The sequence below is a fragment of the Poecilia mexicana genome, unplaced genomic scaffold (genome assembly GCF_051168715.1).
Source record: "Poecilia mexicana isolate PSO_F unplaced genomic scaffold, ASM5116871v1 scaffold_17, whole genome shotgun sequence".
NCBI classification, from domain to species: Eukaryota; Metazoa; Chordata; class Actinopteri; order Cyprinodontiformes; family Poeciliidae; genus Poecilia; species Poecilia mexicana.
This window is the reverse complement of record NW_028263386.1, coordinates 25,241,579-25,262,445: the sequence shown is the minus strand read 5'-3', so window position 1 is coordinate 25,262,445 and position 20,867 is coordinate 25,241,579. Positions and strand designations below refer to the sequence as shown.

At 38.2% G+C, this 20,867-nt stretch overlaps 1 protein-coding gene across 1 annotated transcript; it reads right to left on the bottom strand.

Moving 5' to 3' along the window:
- Positions 1–10,036: 10,036 nt before the first annotated feature.
- On the bottom strand, positions 10,037–20,524 carry LOC106930844 (shisa like 2A). Its single transcript, XM_088014876.1, has 4 exons — positions 19,629–20,524; positions 18,976–19,124; positions 17,692–17,696; positions 10,037–11,125 (listed from the first exon to the last, which is right to left on the bottom strand). Exons 1-4 carry the CDS (start codon positions 19,808–19,810, stop codon positions 10,958–10,960), a joined length of 504 nt encoding a protein of 167 aa, XP_087871002.1. The 5' UTR covers positions 19,811–20,524; the 3' UTR covers positions 10,037–10,957.
- Positions 20,525–20,867: the final 343 nt, after the last annotated feature.

The window sequence follows — 20,867 nt, the reverse complement described above, 5'->3', positions numbered from 1 at the left end:
TGTTATTCATGTTTTGTTTCCTGTGTTATTTGTTCTTTCAAAAGTACTTGATAAGATGTTTCTGAGCTCCATAGTGATGAAGGTCCGATTGAAATCTTGGAGTTCACATGTTCTCCTGTGCAGGCGTAGTTTTTCTCAGGTTTCCTCCTCATCTGTCATGTCATGCATACATCAGTTAGGTTATCCTTAGGAAGCTCCTGTTAGACGTCCCCCTGGTGGACTGACAACCTGGCAGTTGAAATTAATAATTTAGGGCTTGTAGTGAGATATAAGGGGGGATTTCGTCAGTCCTTGACTGAAGCTGACAAGCTGTTGATGCATACAAATAAATTCATCCTTCAGCTAAAACATGAGGTCTTTCCTTCCTGTTGAATAATCCCCGTCTTTTCTGCATTTTTCTCGGACTAAGATTAATTTGGCATGAATCAATAATATATACACTTCAATTTAGGATTATAAAACCGGATAACTCAGAGCTAATAATTAACATAAAGTTTGTATTCGTTTTATCATACTTGTGTCTATTTACTAAGGATTAGAAACACAGAAAAACACAAACCTAAAGAGCAAACGCGCTAATTTGGTTCGTCAACCACTTCTGAAACTAAGACTTTAAGCTTTTGAATACGGACGTAGCTCTTAAGGTATTATGGAACTAATTAGGCACTAAGTTTAATAAGTTTATCCGTCTCTCGAGAGTTTGAAGAAAATGTGTTACTCTGATTTAACCTAACAGCAAAAAGTTTGTGAGAATAAAATTAACTGAAAATATTTTTGATCTGTGCGTTTCTAAACACTAAACCGCCAAGCAGGGCACCATGGACGTCCACCTGTTCACGGTTCAGTATTGGTGGATCCATTTCTTTTTCTGTGGAATGAAAATCCAAATTGTTCGTGGAAAATTTGCCTACTTGTCGATTTTGTTGGAGAGCATATTTAAGTCCTTCGAAAGATAATTCAGCTTAGGAAGTTGAAATAGGCGCAGTGCTTTGGAAAGCAGTCGATCCAGCGGATTCACTTTCCTCACCGCTGATTGGCTGTAGCCCACAGACCAGGATCACCGTAGCATTAGCTTTTGCTGTAGTGCTGAAACCGTGTCCACTGTGCGTATTAACACATATTCAGGTATATTTAGTCTTTGAACTACTAAAAAAGGCATTGAACCTTTTTTAGGTTCAATGCCTTAATCTTGTATCTCGAGGTTTCACTTTATAAGCGTTGTTAGAGTTGGTCTCATGTATCTGCAGGTTTCAGTTAATTGCTGGCGGCTGTGAGCGCTGACAGAACGCCGCGGGTCTACTGTAGGAGAAAAGCAGAACCTTTAGGTAAGAGTCATTGGTTTTTACAAATAATTGTCCAATCAATTGCTATTAATACAACAATTATGAACACGAGGTGAGACTAGATTGAAAAGGTCCAATCAGGTCCATCTTTTGGTTGCAAGAACATTTTAAGGTGACCTTTATGCACTAAAGCTGCAAAAACAAAATAAGAAAAACATGTTTGACGAACTGTTGTGTGACGTTGATATTCTAAAAAGGGAGTCGGAGATGTTTCCAGAATGTGAGATAACCCCGAGCAACCGGTGGGATTCATCATTCATATTAGGCCGCTGGTTTTGTATTAATCTCCCAGATGACATGGCATGAAATCAGATCATTTATTAAGTTCATTAACATCTGAAGGAACGAGGTGGCAGTCTTCACATGGCTCATGTATAAACTCTATTAACACTTGCGTGGGATTCTGCGATGGTGTGTGGTTCCATTAGTGCTCTCAGTAAAGGCAATTTACACTTCAGCGATGGCTGAAGAGTGAAGTGATTTTAAAGAGGAATATCTCGCTGAGACGACGGATGGAAACAGAAAACTTTTTTCCCCGTCTTTGTAGGATACTGAATAAGCTTTAAGCAGAAAAAGATGGCATTCTCTTTTTTTTTTCTCCACAATGCCTCAGACATTTCCAAAAGGATCACACAAGTGAATGAAGAGATGAATGAGAATGGGTCTGGGTGTTGCTTAAACTAGGCCACATCAACAATGAAAGCAGCATGTCTGATGGACTTTGGTACTCCTTTAGCTTCCCATTCTGTCACTGTTCCACACAAAACACGAGTATAGATAGAGAGTGTCTAATGTCTGGTGCTGTAATGCGTCTTATGTCTAAATTAGACATAAATCAGCTGATTGAGACTTACACATGTTTAGTCCACTTTAATCCAACTCCAGTCCGTTTGCCTTGGAAAGTCCACTTTGTTTGGGGAGATGTGAACAGTCGAAAATCCAGGTCTCATTTCTAGTAAAATCACTTCTGACGCAGTTCGAATGGAGACCGCTCCAAAAGTACGGAACAAACTATAGCGCAATGCATTCTGGGTAAACACGACCAAAACAAACGTGTGTGTTTAGCGCTAGCAGGAGAAATGGCTCGTAGTCTTTCACCGAAAACAAAAGAGAAATCCTACAACCGCTACTGACGCTACTCTGTTTTTTTGTTTACATTTTGTGAAGAAGGAAGTTGCGCTCATGTCTTCTTCTGAGATGTCTGTGTCGTTTAGTTCAGTGGTTCCTGTTGCAGCACCGCCTCAGGCGCTGAGGTGAACAGGTTTTTCAGAAGGTTTGATTCAGTTGACACGGTGTGAAAGCGAACTGCAGCAGCTGAAAATGTAACAAATGTTGTAATTTTGCTCCCCAACTGGACTGAATACTCTCCTGGAGGCAGTGCTGAGCAGGAGAGCTAAAGACTCACTTCCATGTTGCTTATGAGTTTTTCTTTCTTTGTATAAAATACTTTGAAAATCCTTAAAAAAAAAAAAAAAAAAAAAAAATATATATATATATATATATATATATATATATACGGTTATTTCTTCTTCTTCACATTTTCTTCTGGGTGAGTTAAAGGGATAGTTTCAGATTTTTGAAACCTCTACAATCTTAACATCGTAGAGGTTTACGTAAATGGCCCTTTTAGCTGTTCTCATGTTTGAACTGGTTGGTATTTCCAAAGAAGACAGTGATTGATTGTTTAGCCTTTCTGAGCTAGTGTTTGATATAATAACGAAACAGTTTTAAAAGCAAGTTTACTGCATATTGTTTTAGCAAGTCTTTCTCAGACTAAGAATCTTCTGAGGATGCGTTTTACACAGGAAGCTGATCCCTGACGCACAGCCTCCTACCTGCATTTCCAGCAGCAGCTTTGTGTGTAGACCAAGAACCATTTTGCCTCGGCCCCCTTTTTTGATTATAAAAACTATATTGGAGGCATTTACTTCAGAAGAGCAGCACTTCAAAAAAATCCTAAGTCATCCTTTAAAGCTGGATTGTGTTAAGAGTCGGGCCCCAAAGCTTTTTAGAACTCAAAAATATCAGTGAGTATTTATTCACACCTCCACACACTTCAGTAGCAGAACTTTGAAGAGGAAGCAGGTCGTGAATTTGTTCGTCTGCAGGGTTGACCTGTCATCAACAGCTTCCTGCTGTCATGATTTTTTTAACAAGTGGGACCAAAAAAAAATTAAAAATTTGTTTTTCTCAATCTTTAAAGAATTGTGAGTTTAAATTACCACATTAATAAACACATTTGCTGCTCCAGCTTAGTTTGGGTTTACTGCAATCCAGGAATAGATGTAAATAACAATAAAGCAAAATCACAATATAGATATATTTAACTAATAGATGCTGCAATTACAGCAAAGCCACGATACGTGAAGGGAAGGCTGCAGTTTGTTTTATTCATATGCAGTTTTGACTGCTTGCTTTACCTGAACCTTGACGAAGAAAAGGCGAAGAGTCTGGAACCAGATCATTGCTCTCATTCAGTCTCACTGACTCCTGTATTATTTTACCATTTTCAGCAACACGGCAACTTTGCCTGTTGATGAAGAACCAAAAAAATTAAAGTTTCACCATCTAATCTTAGCTTAACAGTGAAGTCTTTGAAAAGAAAATAGCAACTTGTCCACAAAATTATGTCTTTTTGGTTTAAAAAAATATATAATTGCACAGAACTGTCTTTGTAAAAAGATGTATTATTTTTCCAGCAGATATACAACAAAATCTACTTTTACGTGTCGACATTGAAACATATTTATGTATTATTTTTTACATTTATTTTTATTCACAATATGAAATAATCCAGAGTATTTCAGACCTCTGAAATAGCAGTGCCAGAGTTTGACTTTGATTTAAATTTCATGAGAGGCTTTAATAAGTCACTGTATGCGGTTCATGGAGCACATCCAAAAATACACGATCAAATATAGATATGGACACCAGATGAAAACAAATCAAACCACCTGAGATTCTCCGCCTCTGTCATTCTTTCAGATGTAAACGTCAGCCGAGTAGCGGAGCGTATTTCGAGAGCAAAGAGTCGGTTTCCGCTCAAACACACGTGTGCTGAAACAAACCGCTGAAACAGGCGTCGCTGTAGTTTTCATTACAGTACAAATCTACAAGTAATAACATGCAAAGTGTGTAAATCACTCGTGTGAAAGAGTTTTACAGTGAAAGGAAGCTATTTGGATTCATTTTATGAATATAAGGCTGTGGTGTGTTCAGAGTGAAGAACTTTTCAGAGAACAAATTGAAATTCTTTGCTGCCTATTGAGAAAAAACATTATTTGTCGTGAAGTACATTTTTGTCTGAATGATTCCAATCAAAACACACAAAACACATTGTTTACTCCACAGTGCAGGCAGCATATGTCAGGGCTGTTCTTTAAACATTACTGTGTTCCTGCTGCTGATTGAATACCATAACAAGGGAGCCTTCAAAATCTATCTGAAACATTACGCATGAAGGTCAAACAATGCTGCCGTTCGAGCGCAAACACACACAAACACATTAGGCTTGAAGAAAAATGTCTTCACCTTAACCTTCATAGGTAACCTTTTCTTTCTTCCACCTTTTCTCTCCCTCTACTTCGAACTGTCACCTCTAGTTCTATTTCACTCCCGAAAGCAGCGCAGCGCACAGCATTCAGCTTCAGAGGCAGACAGACAGGAACCAGAGGCGTGGGTTTTTCAAAATAAAGTAAAATTTAACTTTTCACAATTATGATTAGTACACGTGTGCAAATATAAGCTACTCATGCATATATTTGTATCATATGCTTTAAATTATTTTAACATATATACTTAAAAAAAAAAAAAAAACTTCTGAAGGTGTGGCCATTTTTATTTTTGTTGTTTTCCTGCGATGTGCATATTGCGCACACTGTTAATGACAAGGACAAATTTGCAGTATCTTGAGTCCTGATTCACAAGGTTCAGAATGACATTACATCACAGCTTGGTGACACTGTAGTCCCATTTCTGATGGCACACACACAGACACACGCGCACACACACGCACACACACACACACACACACACATATATATGATTCGTATAGAACCCATTCTCAGTCACTCCTTGCTGGTTGCTCCAGTTAAATCTCAATATGTCCCTGTTCGTTCCTGGTTTCTGCTCTGGCTCCCTGTGAGATATATATATATATATATATATATATATATATATATATATATATATATATATTTTTTTTTTTTTTTTTTTTTTTTTTTTTTTTTTTTTGAGGAGCTTGGTTACTGAACAACGTACAGATGGCTGATTAGAAATTGGTTGCAGATGTGATGGGGGAGAGTGAGAGAGAGAGAAAGCACAGAGGTCGAGGGAGAGTAAACAAACTTTGTAACTAGGAAAATAAATTTAACTAGCAAATAACTAGACCTAAGGAACATAATAAAACTAAAGTAACTACAGGAGGTAAAACTAAATTTATGTAACATACTTAGAGTCATACCAATATTTTCTTTGTTTGCACTGGTTTATGGAATGGTTTTTCTTCATGTTTTGGAATATTGTATTGTATATTTTTCTACAGCCAAGTTTATTTTTGTCAGTCATTATTTACATGCAGAAAACGGTATGACTCTGGAGCACATGTCGTCCTCCTACATCTGTATCTCTGCTGAGATAATGAGTTCACTACAGACGTCCACCCCGACCCCGCTGGAAGCAAACAATCTTCCAAAGGGCAAAATCGCTTCCGACTGCTCTTGCAAACGTCTATTAGAGATCAGGTCAGGATTTAAAATCAGTGGCATTTAGGCAATTTTGCTCATGGTTTACCTTGTGCACTGTGCCTGTCCTTGGTGAACAACATTTAATTTCAGATGAGTGGCTCTGGGAGGAGACAGACCTTGGAAATATTTGCACCTCGACAGAATTTTGTTTTACCTCCGTGTGATTAGCTTTAAGGCACAGCAACGAGGTTAGCTTTGGAGAAAAACGGAAGCGAGGCTGAAATGAAATCGCAGCAGTTCAAGCAATGCAATGTGCTGTGTAGTTGTTGAAAGGAAGGAAACTGATACATGGTTTTGAAAAAAAAAAATGTTAATAAAAAAAAATCCCAAATTTGTGAAGTGCATTTGTATTCAGCATCCCTGAGTCACTTAGTACAGCCACCTTTATGCTGAAATCACAGCCGCAAATCTTTTGGGATAATCATCCTGCAGATTTATCTGTGACCTGCTGAAATAAATAAAAACAGTAATTAATGGGGGAAAAACTATAACTGGAGCTATAACCTGCGTTTATAAAAATAAGTAAAACATATTGAAATTATAAATATATCCTTTGTTTTTGTGTTTATGAATCTATTTATGAGTCTTTGTAACTGATGTGAAATTGATACTTTTCCCCACACACAAGCAATTTACCTCAACTGTTGTTAAATTACGCCGCTCCATACTCCCCCTGGTGGCTACGCTGCGCTAGTTCGTAAAATGGCGACAGCAAAAAGTTGGGGGAAAACACCTGTCGGTTGTTTAACAATAATTGAATACATTTTCTGAAAATGATATCTACTGTTATCCATTACCCGATCGATGTATTTACATAATCGCAATGCAAAACTAACCTTTTTTAAAATTCATACTTAAGTATGAAAAAAAGTAAAACATCAACAACTCAATTGGGATTTTATATTTAAAGCTTCACCTTCATCTTCCAGAGATTGGGAGAATGACCTAAAAATGGCCTCTGAAGATTCATATTAGCATATTTTTGCTGCTTCATTGCTGAAAAGCTCTGATATACAGCAGCATCTACATGGTAATAAGGTCGCTCCTGTTTTCTCACAAAGTGCAAGCAATTTATCAGAGCTGGAGCTCGATCAGATCACTAATGTCGTACATCCCCAGGCCTGGGTTGTGGCGTCATCACAGGGAGAAATACAGACAACTGCTTCAATATTACAAAGCAAAAACATTAGGTTTTGTCAGAGGAATTCAGCTGTATATGTGAGCACTCCGGTTTTGGGTTGAGAATGAATGCAGTCAGGCTGCTGTTATTTCATGAAGGATCGTAGCTGCCGCCGAGTTATTTCTAAACCCTAAAATTATACCTTATCTGCTCTCGGCAGGATTCGCTCTTTTTTGTGCGAATGACAAGTGAAAGGAGCAAATAAATGTTTTCTCGGCAGTCACCTCCAGATTCTCTTGCCGTGTCGGCTGTGGTTCGTCATCTGCCAGTGACCGACAGAAACCGAACCACTGGTTCCGGGAATAATAGCGTTTCACTTTGGGAGCATGTTAATCTCCATCCATTTTTAGGTGCAGCACCAAACAGAAGAACTACAACCTGGTATATTTTATCATTTTGAGAATTTTATAGTCAGGTGTTTTCCGAAGACTGGGTTTCATCAAGGGGCATAAAAGTAAGGAGGGATGCATTGCATGCCACATTTGTCAAACGTTCACATATTCAAATTTTCAAAAACTATGTAATTTTGTCATGATGTGGGGTGGTTGAAGGTGAGGGAGATGCCAGTAAACCCAGGTAGTAATGATGAAATTATGTTTTTAATAAAGAATCAGGAACAAACTCAGAATGACAGGCAGCACTGGAAACAGACAGATGAACAAATGATGGACAAGGACCGGACCAGGAACAAAGACACCAGGTGGGTATAAATACACAGAGGGTAATCAGGGAAACTAGACACACCTGGGATCAATCAAGACAACACAGAGACTCACAGGGGAAATGGGACTAGACAGAAAGAGACTAAAACTCAAAACACAGAACCTACACATTTATCCTTTTATTTAACAGTTATGCGCCGCTTTGTGTTGGTCCTTCACATCCCATTCCCGATAAAATAATTCAGTTTGGAGTTACAACGTGTCGATGAGGAAGAAGTGGTAAAAAGTTTTATGAATGTTATTATGGTTTTGAATTTAACCTTTATTTTACCAGGTAGGTTGATTGAGAACAAATTGTCAATATCCTTTACCCCCAATGCAAAGGAAACCGCAAGGAAATTTTCAGCAATGCTTTGCAAAAAGAGCAACTTAACCAGGTTACGTTAAACCCATGATACAATATGCAGACGTTCAGTCTGCAATGATGAAGATTCACCCACGTCGGCAAGCCAAATGCTTGTAGTGGCCTCCCATGTCTTGACAGCCTAACTTGTTTTCTGACTCATCGTTTTTTGATTGTACAACACCAACATGTTCAATACTTACTTGAGTGATTCTATAATTGGAGATATATTTGGCACTTTAAGAAATGACAAAAAATAAATAAATAATTTCTTAAAATGTTTCTTAGGTAGTCTATTGAAAAGGCATTAAACTTAAAAAAAATCTGTAATGCCAAACATTAGCTACATATTTTATCATTTTTTCTCAGAAAAAACGTATGCGTTGCTGTTTGTTATGTCAACTCTGTTACAGACAATATAGACAGTGAGTGAAAAAAACAATAAATTCTAGCAGACTAAAATATTTTTATTCCATTACACCAAGTGTCCTACTACCCCAATACTTTAATTTGAGATGTTTTACTTAAAAATACATTTTAAAAAATCAAAACATACTCAACTTTTCACAGAGTTATTTGCATAGGGGCAAACGTTTTTCATTAAAACTAATTGAAAACCATCATTCTTTTAGAAACAAAATTGGTCAGTAATACTAAATCACAGCAGAGGTCAACCAACAATGTACATGGTGCTCTAGACAACAGTTTTCCTTTTTCTTGTGAAAGTATGTCATGAACATGTCAACTCTGTTACCTAACAGAGTTGGTGTTAGTAACAGAATTGACAGGACCATAATAATTTAGAACTGAAAACTCTGTTACCATCAACTCTGTTACCCTATTTGGTAACAGAGTTGATGGTAACAGAATTGATCATTTCAAACATTTTTGTTAAAAACTCCACTTATGAGTAGAAATGCTGAAAATACATGACACCAATAAGATAATGGTTTAAAAACCATTAAATAAACGTGTCTCTGAGCAAAAATCTGTGGTATTTTTTTCATGATACTTTGGTAACAAGATTGAAGTTGAAAACAATAACCCCTGGTGATTGTGATTTTTAGACTAAAATATTTCCCAGAGAATGGCACATAGACCTCTGTGTTTGGGGTTTTTTCAGTAAAAGTAAGTGTCCTACCTTTATGCAGTTTATATAGCCGTAGAAGGCAATTTCACAGATTTACAGGGACAAAACCATATGGTAACAGAGTTGACAAAAAATTCTCAGACACATATTTTTTCAAAAATAAGGGTATTTTGAGTTAATTTAATGTGATGTTATTATTAAATTGACCATTTAGGCAGTTTAAAAAAAGATAGAAAAACAAATTCACCAAAGAAAAAATAATAAAACATAGGGTTTTGCATCATTTTTCAGGTTAATAAAAAAAGACAGTACCCAACTCGGACGACAAGAAGTCTTGGTTTTTCAGCTGTATAAAACAATTTTAAATGTATTTACTTAAATGTTTTTACTTGTTAAATATTATGATCCATTAAAATGAGTAATAAATTACAAAACATTTTAAAAAATTGAAATATTTTAATATACCAGACCAAAAATAATGACTCTGGACATTAAATGTATCTGCAATTATAGAATCACTCATTTTACCTGCTTTCTAATACCTACAGTCAGACCTCAGATCTCCCCCCATTCAGGTGAAAGACTCTCTTGAAGCACAGCACCAGTCCAGCTCTGAGGTTGTTGTTCGCTTTATTCAAGTCTCACAATCATTTGCTCGTTCACAGTGCTGTCAGCTGACCTCTTACATCATCGCCTCGTGATTAGAACTGAAATACAAGCTGTCACAAACTGCTAACATCACACAAAACCTATTAATGTCATTAGACATGTTCAAGGAGACTTTTGTCTTCTGCTGAGGAAAACAGTTTTGATAACTGATAAAAGACGACGTCGCTGACTGACGACGGGGCAGACCAGACCGCTCGACTCTGATGAGCCCCAACAATCTCATTTGTCCTCTCGTCATCATCACGTTGATGGGTAGAAAAAGGACGTCTGCCATTTAGATGTAAAGACTCGTCACAGTAAGCATGTGAAGAAACCAGCAGCCCACTCCAGTCCTTGCATTCCTGAGATGACACTGCCTCAAATCGGCAGCGCCGAGTGTCACAAGGGTCTGACTTAACATTAAAAACTCACATCCTGTTTTCATTTCCGTGAGTCTCCGCAATCCCTTCGCCGCCATGTTATTATCCGGCTCTCACAGAGCCACACATATAGTCTGAAAATCACTTCTGAGAGGATGAAAGATCAACCATTTCCACTTAAATGGAACAAAGTTTCAGTAACTGTGACAAGCACTTTCAGGAGTTCTCTACGGCACTGGGAGTGCTTTTTGTCTTTCTTTTTTTCTTTTTTTTTCTTCTTTTTACTCCAATAATGGAAAAAAACAAAACAATTTGCTCCACTCAGCCACCATGACTACAACGTGTGGCACATGATGCTGACTAATGCCGTAGTCCTCCCACTCAGAGCGGCTCACTGGCAGCTCTGATTGTGTCCAGGTTCGCCTGCCTTCCTGAGCCGTGACATACCGACTGCTTCTTTTTTCTTTTTTCTGTTATTTTTCTTCAAAGGCAAGTTTTTCGGAGGCCTATGTGGGGCTTTCGACTTTCACGCTTGTGACCGTAGCGGTGAAACAGCGCTGGAAAAGCCGCTCCGGGTCCGACGGCTCGTTGTCAGAGTCCACTTTCCTGTTCATCATCTGTTTTCGGAACCCCTTCGGACCGGAACCACCGGCTACTCTCCCTTGGCTGGGTCCCTCGTTGGGGTCTCCGGCTGGGAAACACAAAGACGAAACAAAAATAATCACCAAACTACAAAAAAAAAGGGTTGTTCTTTACACCAAATGCTGGGTAATGGACTGGAAAAGTGAAGAAATCTGAGCCAAAAATATTAGTTGGGTCAAAATTCATGACCTTGTTTGGGTAGAGAAGAAGCTAAATGAAGCCTTATCATTATCAACGGAGCAATAACGAGTCAAGTTGAGAGTAAAACAAGATTTGTGCTGTTGCACAAATGACACAAGTTTAATAATCACCTTAATTTTCTATCTTATGACACTTATGTAAATTTTCTTTGTTTCTTCTTTATCAACTTTTTACCCTTCAAATTGGTTGAAACCAACTTTCTAAGAAAAAGTGGACGGCCTGAAGGAACGAACTATTTATTTTGCATCAAAGATGTTCACAAGTCACCTTTTCCAAGTCAAGTCTCGAGTCTTGCAGGACCAAAACTAAGTCTGAAGTTTTTTGTCCCAAGTCAGAATCAAGTCTCAAGTGTCTAACAATTAAAAAAACATTTATTTATCAAACTGACAACATCTGCTGCAGCTTTAACCCTGCATCCCTGTAGGTCAGGTTTCTAAAACTGTTAAAAGTTACCACATGAACATTAGATTCCTGTTTTATTTCCTGACAGTTATCCATTAATTTGTTAGCATTTATTCACTACACAAAAAACTGGATGATTTAGAGTATTTGGAAAATTGATCAAACATAATATTTACCCTTTCAGAACTATTAACAGACGTTCTTATAAAGATCCAGCTATGTGTGCACAAAGCCTAAGTCAAGTCTGAAGTCTCAAGTCTTTAGGTCAAAGGTCAAAGTCCAGTCCTGAAGTCTTATTTATTCAATTTGTGTGCAACACGAATTGCCATCCTTGTTTTGTAGACTGTTATATTTATCTGCTTTGTAAACGTCTACAGCTGTGCAGTGAAAAGATTTAGTATTGATCTGGCACTTTCCATGTTTTAAATCAATCAGATCACTTCTACTGTGTATTTGATTCTTTTTGAGAAGCGGTTTCCCGCTGTAGATGGAGAACGAGGTTAGCGATGGAAAGGCATGGAGTTCAAGCACAATAAAGAAACATGATTGATCATAAAACAAGGTAGCTAAATTACTGGGTATTTCTTTAACCTAATAATACCTGATCTGATCTCGGTAGGTCTGGTAATAGTATTTACAAAACAGAGCTTCTTTTGTGGTCGGTGGTAACACAATAACAAACATGGAGTAAAGATTTTTCTCCCCACACGGACTTTCAGTTGACAAAATGAAAATCCAACACTGATTGCAGGAATAATTTAGTTTTGCTTTGATGTATCTAATGAAGGTGTAAGTTCTTCTGATTAAGGTGCAGATTTCCAGAGACATGTCAGTAGGTTTGTGATCAGTGAAACAGACAAAAATGAATAAATTTAGCTAAACGTCAAACCAGTTACTTCAAAAGAAAAAAAAAAAAAAAAAAAAAACACCTCACCACATGCATAAACTACGGAAGCGCATTGCTATCACACAGGAAAAAAAATTTTTTTTCAATCGCTATCTCGTTATAACGAGATACGTATCTCGTTAAAACGAGATACGTATCTCGTTAAAACGTGATAGTATGTCGTTTTAACGAGATAGCGATCGAAAATTTTTTTTTCCTGCGTGATAGCAATGCGCTTCCGTAATAAACCCACTTTGCTACACCTGTTGCCTTTTTATCCAAAGATGTTATTTTACTAAGGCATCCCAGTAGATTGACAGAGCTCTCAGCTTTTACTGTCTCAACGTTGTATAGTAACAAAGAAGCTTCTCAGCTGAATCTCTTCTGAAACTGTAAGCATTTAATATCTGTTATTTCTACCATATGGATATGTATCGTTCATAAATAACCTTGTTTGGGTTGTTTTAAATCACTAATTTTGACAAAACAGGGCTAGCCTTCCACTGCCTTGAGGGTTTTCACTTTTCTCACTTTATCTCTTTAGATATTAATGATATTGATGTCACATGGCCTTTCAAGGTATCCAGTTAATGCCAATGGGTTGTGTCAATGACTGTAGTTCACACTACAAACCAGCTTATTCACTTAAGGTACCATTAGCTTATAGCCAAGGATGTAGCGAATGAAAGCTAGTGCTAGCTAGGTTCTGTTAAAGGTTTATACTAGAACACACAAGTTGGGTCTTGTTATGTATCTGTTACTATCTTCAAATTACTTATGGTTTTCCCTTAAGTCATTTTTTATACTTTTTGGTTAATCTTAAAAAATACTGGGGCTGCAAATTAGGGGAAAAATCCAAGAACAGGAACCCATCGAAAAACAACAGCAAACAAACCAGACTGTTAGCAACAACAGGAGGAGATGGTATGAAGAGATACTTATGCCGAGGAGCTTGAGTGCAAAGAGGCAACATAAAATTGTACAAAACAAAAAAAATGTACCGAACCAAAAGCAGGGGGAATCTTAAAATTAAAGACTGAACTAAAAATGAAAATCCAAGCATGACTAAAGATTAAATACAAAAACAAAGTCCCAAAAATCATGAAACTTTGGGTGTAACCTGGTAAAGAGCAGGGCCCTGATCTGTGCAGTGCTTCATACAGAGGACCTGGACACGATTATAACACTATAAAATAAGAAAAGATTGCTTGGAGGCATAGACTCCTTTGAAGTTTGAAGTGATGGGTTCTGATTTGATCCAATCGCTAATGTTTGGTATGAAATATGCCAGCTCTTTCGTAAAGACAGGTCCATGTGAAGCTTACTGGAAATGTCCTGTAAACAACCATCTCCAACTGCCAAGACAGACGTGCCAAACCAGACTACATCTTTTACCAGCAATAAAATGTCTTAAACATTCCTCTTGCTCCGACTTTATTTGTTCCATATTTGGAACGCGGACTGAACGTTCACTTCCTCCGCTTCCATTGCTAAACTACAACCGTCGACAGAAAGTTGACCTCGTCTTCACGACTCCTCCTCCTGTTTGCTGATTGGCCAGGATGGAATGCATCCTGGGAAATCTAGCTCAACAGTACGTCCAGGTTAGACAGTCACTTCTTAAATGTGACATTGTTTTAAGTATTGTGTCTGATGAAATAGAGCTTTGGAGTTGACGTCACAGGATATGACGTTTTCGTCGCTCGGCGCCATGTCTGGGGTCCACAGACCAAAACAAACTATTCAGAACACCGGTGTTTTCATTGTTACCAACCGCAGTAAAGTTGTTTTCAAGTTGGATACTGGATAAACCGAGCTCCACGGAGTAAGAGACGTTCAGCTCAAGGTTGATCCGATTTATGAACGCTAATTTCGGCCAGCTGTTCTTAAGTCTCTCCACAAGCGCTCGGAGTTTCACATTGCTGCTGTCAATTTCCGAACACTCCTGTGCATAAATGCTTTGTCTTGTGACCAACTGATACCAAAAAGTGGACATTCATGCTATTACACGAGGCACACTATCTTCTATTAAAATTTTAAGTCATATTCAATAATTTTAATATTAAATGTTTTCTTCAGTAGCTTCCAAATTGTGTCCCATTAACTCAATCTGCTTGAAATTGTTCTACTAGATTGTATAGATGAGGCACACTCACCTTTATTACATTTGAACACCTTTTATATATTTTTTAGCTATTTCTGCAGTCAAAATTTTTTATTTTTCTTAGCTTGTAGGTCATGTAACCTATTAACTCAAAATCTGTGTACAATTATTCTATTAAACTATAGATTAGGCATATTTTTATTCCATTTTGACCCCTTTTTTATTTTTTAACCAGAATTATATTTAAAAAAAAAGAAAATTCATAAAATGTATTACCTCAGATGATCATCACTTGTTACCCGTAATGTTCAATTGCATAAAATTCTAGGCCAGGATCTATGTCATTATATGTTCACTTACCTGAAATATGTTAAATACAACAAATATTTATTAAAGTTTGATCTATTTCATAAAATTTGTCACCTTTATTGTTTAATTACACATTAAATGTTTAAAGATGGGCTCTTTCATCTGGTTTGTGTCATGATGTGGCGGTGGACACAAATGCAGCAGGCAGTGGACTTACTTTGTGTGGATGTAGAAACAAGGCTGATCTAACAATAAGAACTAAGGAACACAGAGCAAGAGAAACTAGAAGATCTAAACAAAGAAATAACCCAACTAGAATGACACAGAAAGATACAGACTCAGACATGGAACAATAACTGAACCTATGGTGATCAAATTAAGAAATAAACATTACTAGAAACCCTGCAGGGAGGCTGAAATAAGAAATAACTAGAAGGATAAAATAGAATAGTCATTAAAGAAGGCTTGACATGGACTCAGACAAACAAGGAAAAGCAATAATATTATTCTAACTACACTAAATACCATGAACCACTTAAGTGAATTGAAACACAAAGTTAATAAAATGAAAAGCAAAACAAACCCCAAAACCCAGTGTCTTGACAGATGTCTGATTATATAATGGTTTACTTTAATCACATAAAATATTTATTTAAAAATATAATCTCATTACATGTATGTTTATTACCTGAATATTTAAATATCAAATTGTTACTTAAAATGTGATTCTTTTCTTCACGTTTACATGCAACTTGAAGTGCTTGAATCAAACGATTCATGAATGTTTAATACATTAAATTATTAAATGAGAGAACAGCCACTTCCAACTGTATTTCAACACAAATGGTTCCTGTTCCTCTTCAGTCTGCAGCCTTGCTGAGCTCCTCTCCTGGGGTTCCTTCCTCCTCAGCCTCTCCAACTTGCTCCTCTTCTGTTGCCTCTGCTACTGTGTTTTCATTATTTATCTCTTCTGGGGTAAATAATGAAATCAGTCTCAGTAACCTGTTGATGGTTTTGCTGTATCGCCTCTTTAATTGACGCCCATGTCGGTCCGATGTTGTGGCGTTTACCTCAGTGACCCACATTCAGCACTGGACCCCAGTCAGGATTGAGCTCATCCATTTCATACGTCGGTTTGCCTTTAAGAGGACATATCAGAACACATCGCTATTAAAGCTGTAAATTTGATAACACTAGTAAAATAGTTTACTTCACAATAATGTAATAACTTCGATGTCCACTGACAAAACTCGGACTATGCTACATAAACAATATTAGCCCGAGCTAAACAACAGAAACTGAACGTAAGAATACTCGGACAAAATCATAGAACATTGTGACACAAAACCAACAAAGCAAATTTAGACACTCACCAGAAAGGAGATGTCTGGAGGAAACTTGTAGGTATCTGGGGATTTTGGAGAACGTGATATCAAGACGTGTCACCGCTGATACCAGGACATTCGTCTTCTTTTCGTTAGCACCGATAGCTTAGCCTCCTCACGTTGTTTCCAAGCAGGATAATAGTGAAACCAAAGTCCGTCTTATATCCTTTTACCGTTTCAGTCGTGTGATCGGACATTACAGACAATAACGTAGCAAGTTCGTACCATAGCTAAATTATTTTAAGTAACTTGGATTGAAAAAAATCTGCGAGACTGTTTTTTTTTATACTGCGAGACTGTTGTCTATGGACCCCTAAGATGGCGCTGATACCCCTCCGACTAGAGCAGTGACGTCACGCTCCAAAGCTCTATACACATTAAATGCACGCATATGAACAGTTAACATCTCACCTGCAGTGAATACCACCAACATATTTATTTAGCACAATTCCATAGCAGCCGGTCCGGGCAAAAGCTAACAGCTAGTCACGATTAAAACGCACTGTTAATACCATAAAGTAACTTCTGTTTAAAAACACGTCGCAGCAGTTTATTCATATGCAGTTTTATCCAGCAAAAGGTGGGCACAAAGTTATTTGCCTCTGGCATATCCTGAAGCACTTCTGGTCAGACTAGTCGACTGATAAATCACAGTAGAGTAAAAAGCAAAAATATTATAGCAGTTTAAATGAAAGCCATATTTCTGTTGTATTCTCTTTTGCATGTTTTTTTATGTGAAAATAACCACTCAGTGTAACCTTTGGTTTAAAATTGAGTTTTGAAAAATTGCTATGTGTTCAGGAAATTAAACTGCTGATGTCTACTTTGTTCTTGAACCCTATCTTGAGCTAACAGTTAGCTTCAAGTTCAATGAAAAGAAGAGAGATATAAACTGAATGTGAGATATTTACAGTGGACTTCATCTATTCTTTGGAACGTGACTCCACATTTGATTGATCAGTAGATAGATACTACATTAGAAATAAGTCAAACTTTACCTTACGTGCATTAAGAAGTTGTTTTCATGTTTACTCATTTATTTCCCTTCGACACTGATTGGATGTTCCCCCAAAAGCAGAAATAAAGAAAACTGTGCATGTTGGTTTGTGCTGTAGCGCAGATGGTTTTCACTCTGCATGTAAATGCATTTCAAAGGAGCAGTTTATTGCACAATCAAGTAACTATGACACCTTCAGATGTTACAAAAATGCTGTATATATCAAATATAACTTAAAAGAAAATTTACTCTCTCATTTAATGTCTTGAAATTGGGTCTCTGAATCTTTAAGAAACTCCTGCTCTTTCTGAAACTCCGCCTTCAGTAAGTCCTTACAACATGGCTCCTCTATTAACCCTTTAACAAAGTTTTCACCAGCGTTGCACTGAGAAGTAGCTCACATAACGACATCAGCAGATCTGCAGTTCCACCAAGTGTTTGCTAATTACTGCTGGCTAGTCTGAAGGAGCACGGTGGAGGAGTGCTGTGTTGGAAACTCAAATACTTCAGCTTCAAGGAGGAGCTTCATCCTTGAAGGTGGTGCTAGGTCCACCCAGGTGGTTGCCATGGGAGATTAAAGGAAAGAATCAAGGGAACACTACAGGTATGTTTTGGACAAGGGAATAACATTATAAAATGACAAAGATGAAAAAGGTCAACTAAAGTAAGCTTTTACAAATGTTCACAGAGGGATTCTCAAGTATTTATGGATGTAAACTTTTTGCAGGTGGCTGTGGTTCCTAATCTGCACCAATACTGGGGGTTCACGTTGCTGCTTGTAATATCTTAAAATAAACTAAATGCAAAAATATGAAACTCAGGGCTTGATTTGACCATATCTCATCCACCTTAGATGGGTTTGTTTTCAACCCAGCAGTTTATAGAGAGTGTGGCATTGATTTTGAAAAATGGAAATGCTGCTAACTGTCATGAAGCTAACATTCCTTACTCATCATTTTGTTGCTTAGACAGCAGCGGCAACACGACATTTCTACATGCTATTTTGGGAGGAAATGTCAACAGGGTTATGAACAAATCAGGGTGAGATCAGGGCTAGAAAACAACATTGTAAGTATGTTATAGAGTTAGAGGAGTGAGAAACAGAGAGCTGAAGTGAAAGCCTAAAGAGTTTGGACTTACCTTCCATCAAGCGTTGAAAAGTCGAAAAGGATTTTTTGGGGGGTTTGCATTTTGTCTTGTTTGCCTGCAGCTAGTTTTTTTTTCCAGAAACATGAAAATTCCAATCATGTAACTTGTTGGAATCAAAATCAAGGCCAAACTCAGAAATGACACACTCCAGCAGCACATTTTTTAACGCTGAGCATAATGTAAAAGTAGATGTCTGAATCAAGGGATATGTATGCAGCGCATAGAAATATCACTGCTGGTGATGTGTCATAGCTCACCGGCAGTGCAGGTGGTTCAGTTCCATTACAAAACAACCTCTACCCTCACCTGGCACAGAAACACACACACACACACGCACACACACACACACACACACATACTCAAATGGTAGAAATCCATCCTAATTTAAGGCTTTCAGGAACCACATAAAAATAAAAAAAAAGAAGCACAAAATGAAGAGTCTGACACACACCCATCCTGACCTGGTGCTCTGAGGGGCAGGCCGTTGTCAAGGCGATTGGGTTTGGTGGCTATGAAAAGGTAGCAGAGGACGCAGACAGTGATGAGGAAGGCGAGGAGCACCACAGCTGCGATTGATAGACCTACAAGAGCACCGATACTGAGAGGAGACAAGGCGGTCGATTAGGAAACAGAGCTGGTAAGCTAAAAAAAAAAAAAAAAGAAAAGAAAAAACATTAAACAGGTGTGAAAACAGGGGTGGTGGGAAGAATAATTAACATTTAAACATGTGCAAACACTTGTTTCAGACCAAAGCTACTGTACACTTTGAGATAAATCAGAATGTTTTCATTCTGTTAGTGGTGGAAAACAAACATACTTGAGGGAAAAAAGCAAAACAAAACAAAAATCAGAGGGTCACGCAGTAATCAGGTTATTCTGCAGATAATAAGCAATGGGGGGATGGTAGAAGAAAAGCCTTTTGAAGGTTTTATGATCACGTTCATCTATAGACTAGAAAATGAAAAAAAAAATGCAAACAACTTTAGCCTCTTTACATCATTTAATGGCTGTTATAAACACACTAACTGGCTGACAAACTCAGTTAAGTCTTTAAGAGTCATTAAGAGAACGTTGGTCTTAAACACAGGAAAAGTATGCTCACCTTAGCCACCACATGTATCCATACTCGTAGGGGAAAAAGCTGTTGGGATCATCGCAGCAATACTTCACATCATTAAAGCCACAACAGTAGACGGCGAAGGCAGCGCTGCCAGGTTTGGGGCAGGAGAAAGCCTCCACGAACACGCCGTCAGTGTTGTAGTAACTGCTGCATTCAGCGCTCATGCTGCAGCGAAGAGGGGTGAAAAAAAAAAGGGCGAGGAATACAGACAGACAGCACTTCTGATGTGAGGATTAGAGCGCGGAGACAGATTCCTGCGCGAGCGGGGGGCTGAGAGATGGCCGTTGGGCACGGGGGGAAGAGGAGTGTGACTCTGCATCAACAGAGGGAGCGAAGTTGAAGGCGCTGAGGCAGAGAGAGAGAGGAAGAGAGGGAGGTAGAAAACTTTGAATCGGAAGAAAAGTATGGATCTCTCTCTCTCTTCTTACCATCTTTCTGACACACTCATCAGCATCTTTTTTTCTATCTTTCTTTCTTGAAATGCTGTGAGAATGTGATTATATTTTTCATAAGCTGTATATCCAATTAGGGTGAAGCGGCACTGTTGTGTTTGCCGGTGTCAAGTCACTGTCAGACATGCGTCTGGAATGTCTTAACACAACGGACTATGTTGTCTAAGGAGTACATGAGTGGGGTAAGCTCCATGGAAAAAAACGCCGTTTTGTCCGTGAGAGGCTAGAACTGAGTGCAGTTCTCCGAAACGTCACTGAACTGTGCTCGATATGGGAGTAAACTTTACTTTCAGTGAAGCTTCATGGAGCATCGTCTGTATTTCCAGAAGTATCAGTTTCCCCTTCCCGTAAGTGAATTGGGATCTTCCAATGCCTTCCATGGCGACAGGTGTATAAAATCCAACGCCTTGGCATGTGGACTGTTTCTACAAACTGTGAAAGAATGAGTCTCTCTCAAGAGCTTGGTGAAATCCTGCCTGGTGCTGTGATATGATGCCACCTATGGTGTAAGTACATCCATCCATCCATCCATCCATCCATTGTTTTCTGCTTATCTGAGATTGGGTTATGATGCAACAGGTCCAGGAGTGACTTCCAGACATTCTGCTCCCCAGCGACATCCTTCATGATGTTCTGGGAGGATTTGAGGCGTTCTCAGGCTGGATGGATTACATATAGCCCCTCCAGTGAGTTTTGGATTTTCCCAGGGGTCTCCTCCCACTGGGGCATGCTCAGCAAACCTCCAATGGGAGGCACACTTAGACCATCC

What these genes read in the sequence shown, in the direction of transcription:
- LOC106930844 (XM_088014876.1), bottom strand. Translation starts at nt 19,810, where the DNA reads ATGAGCGCTGAATGCAGCAGTTACTACAACACTGACGGCGTGTTCGTG. An exon ending in GGATACATGTGGTGGCTAAG is followed by an intron (nt 19,125 to 19,628) that starts GTGAGCATACTT and finishes GTCTCCTCTCAG; the next exon opens with TATCGGTGCTCTTGTAGGTC.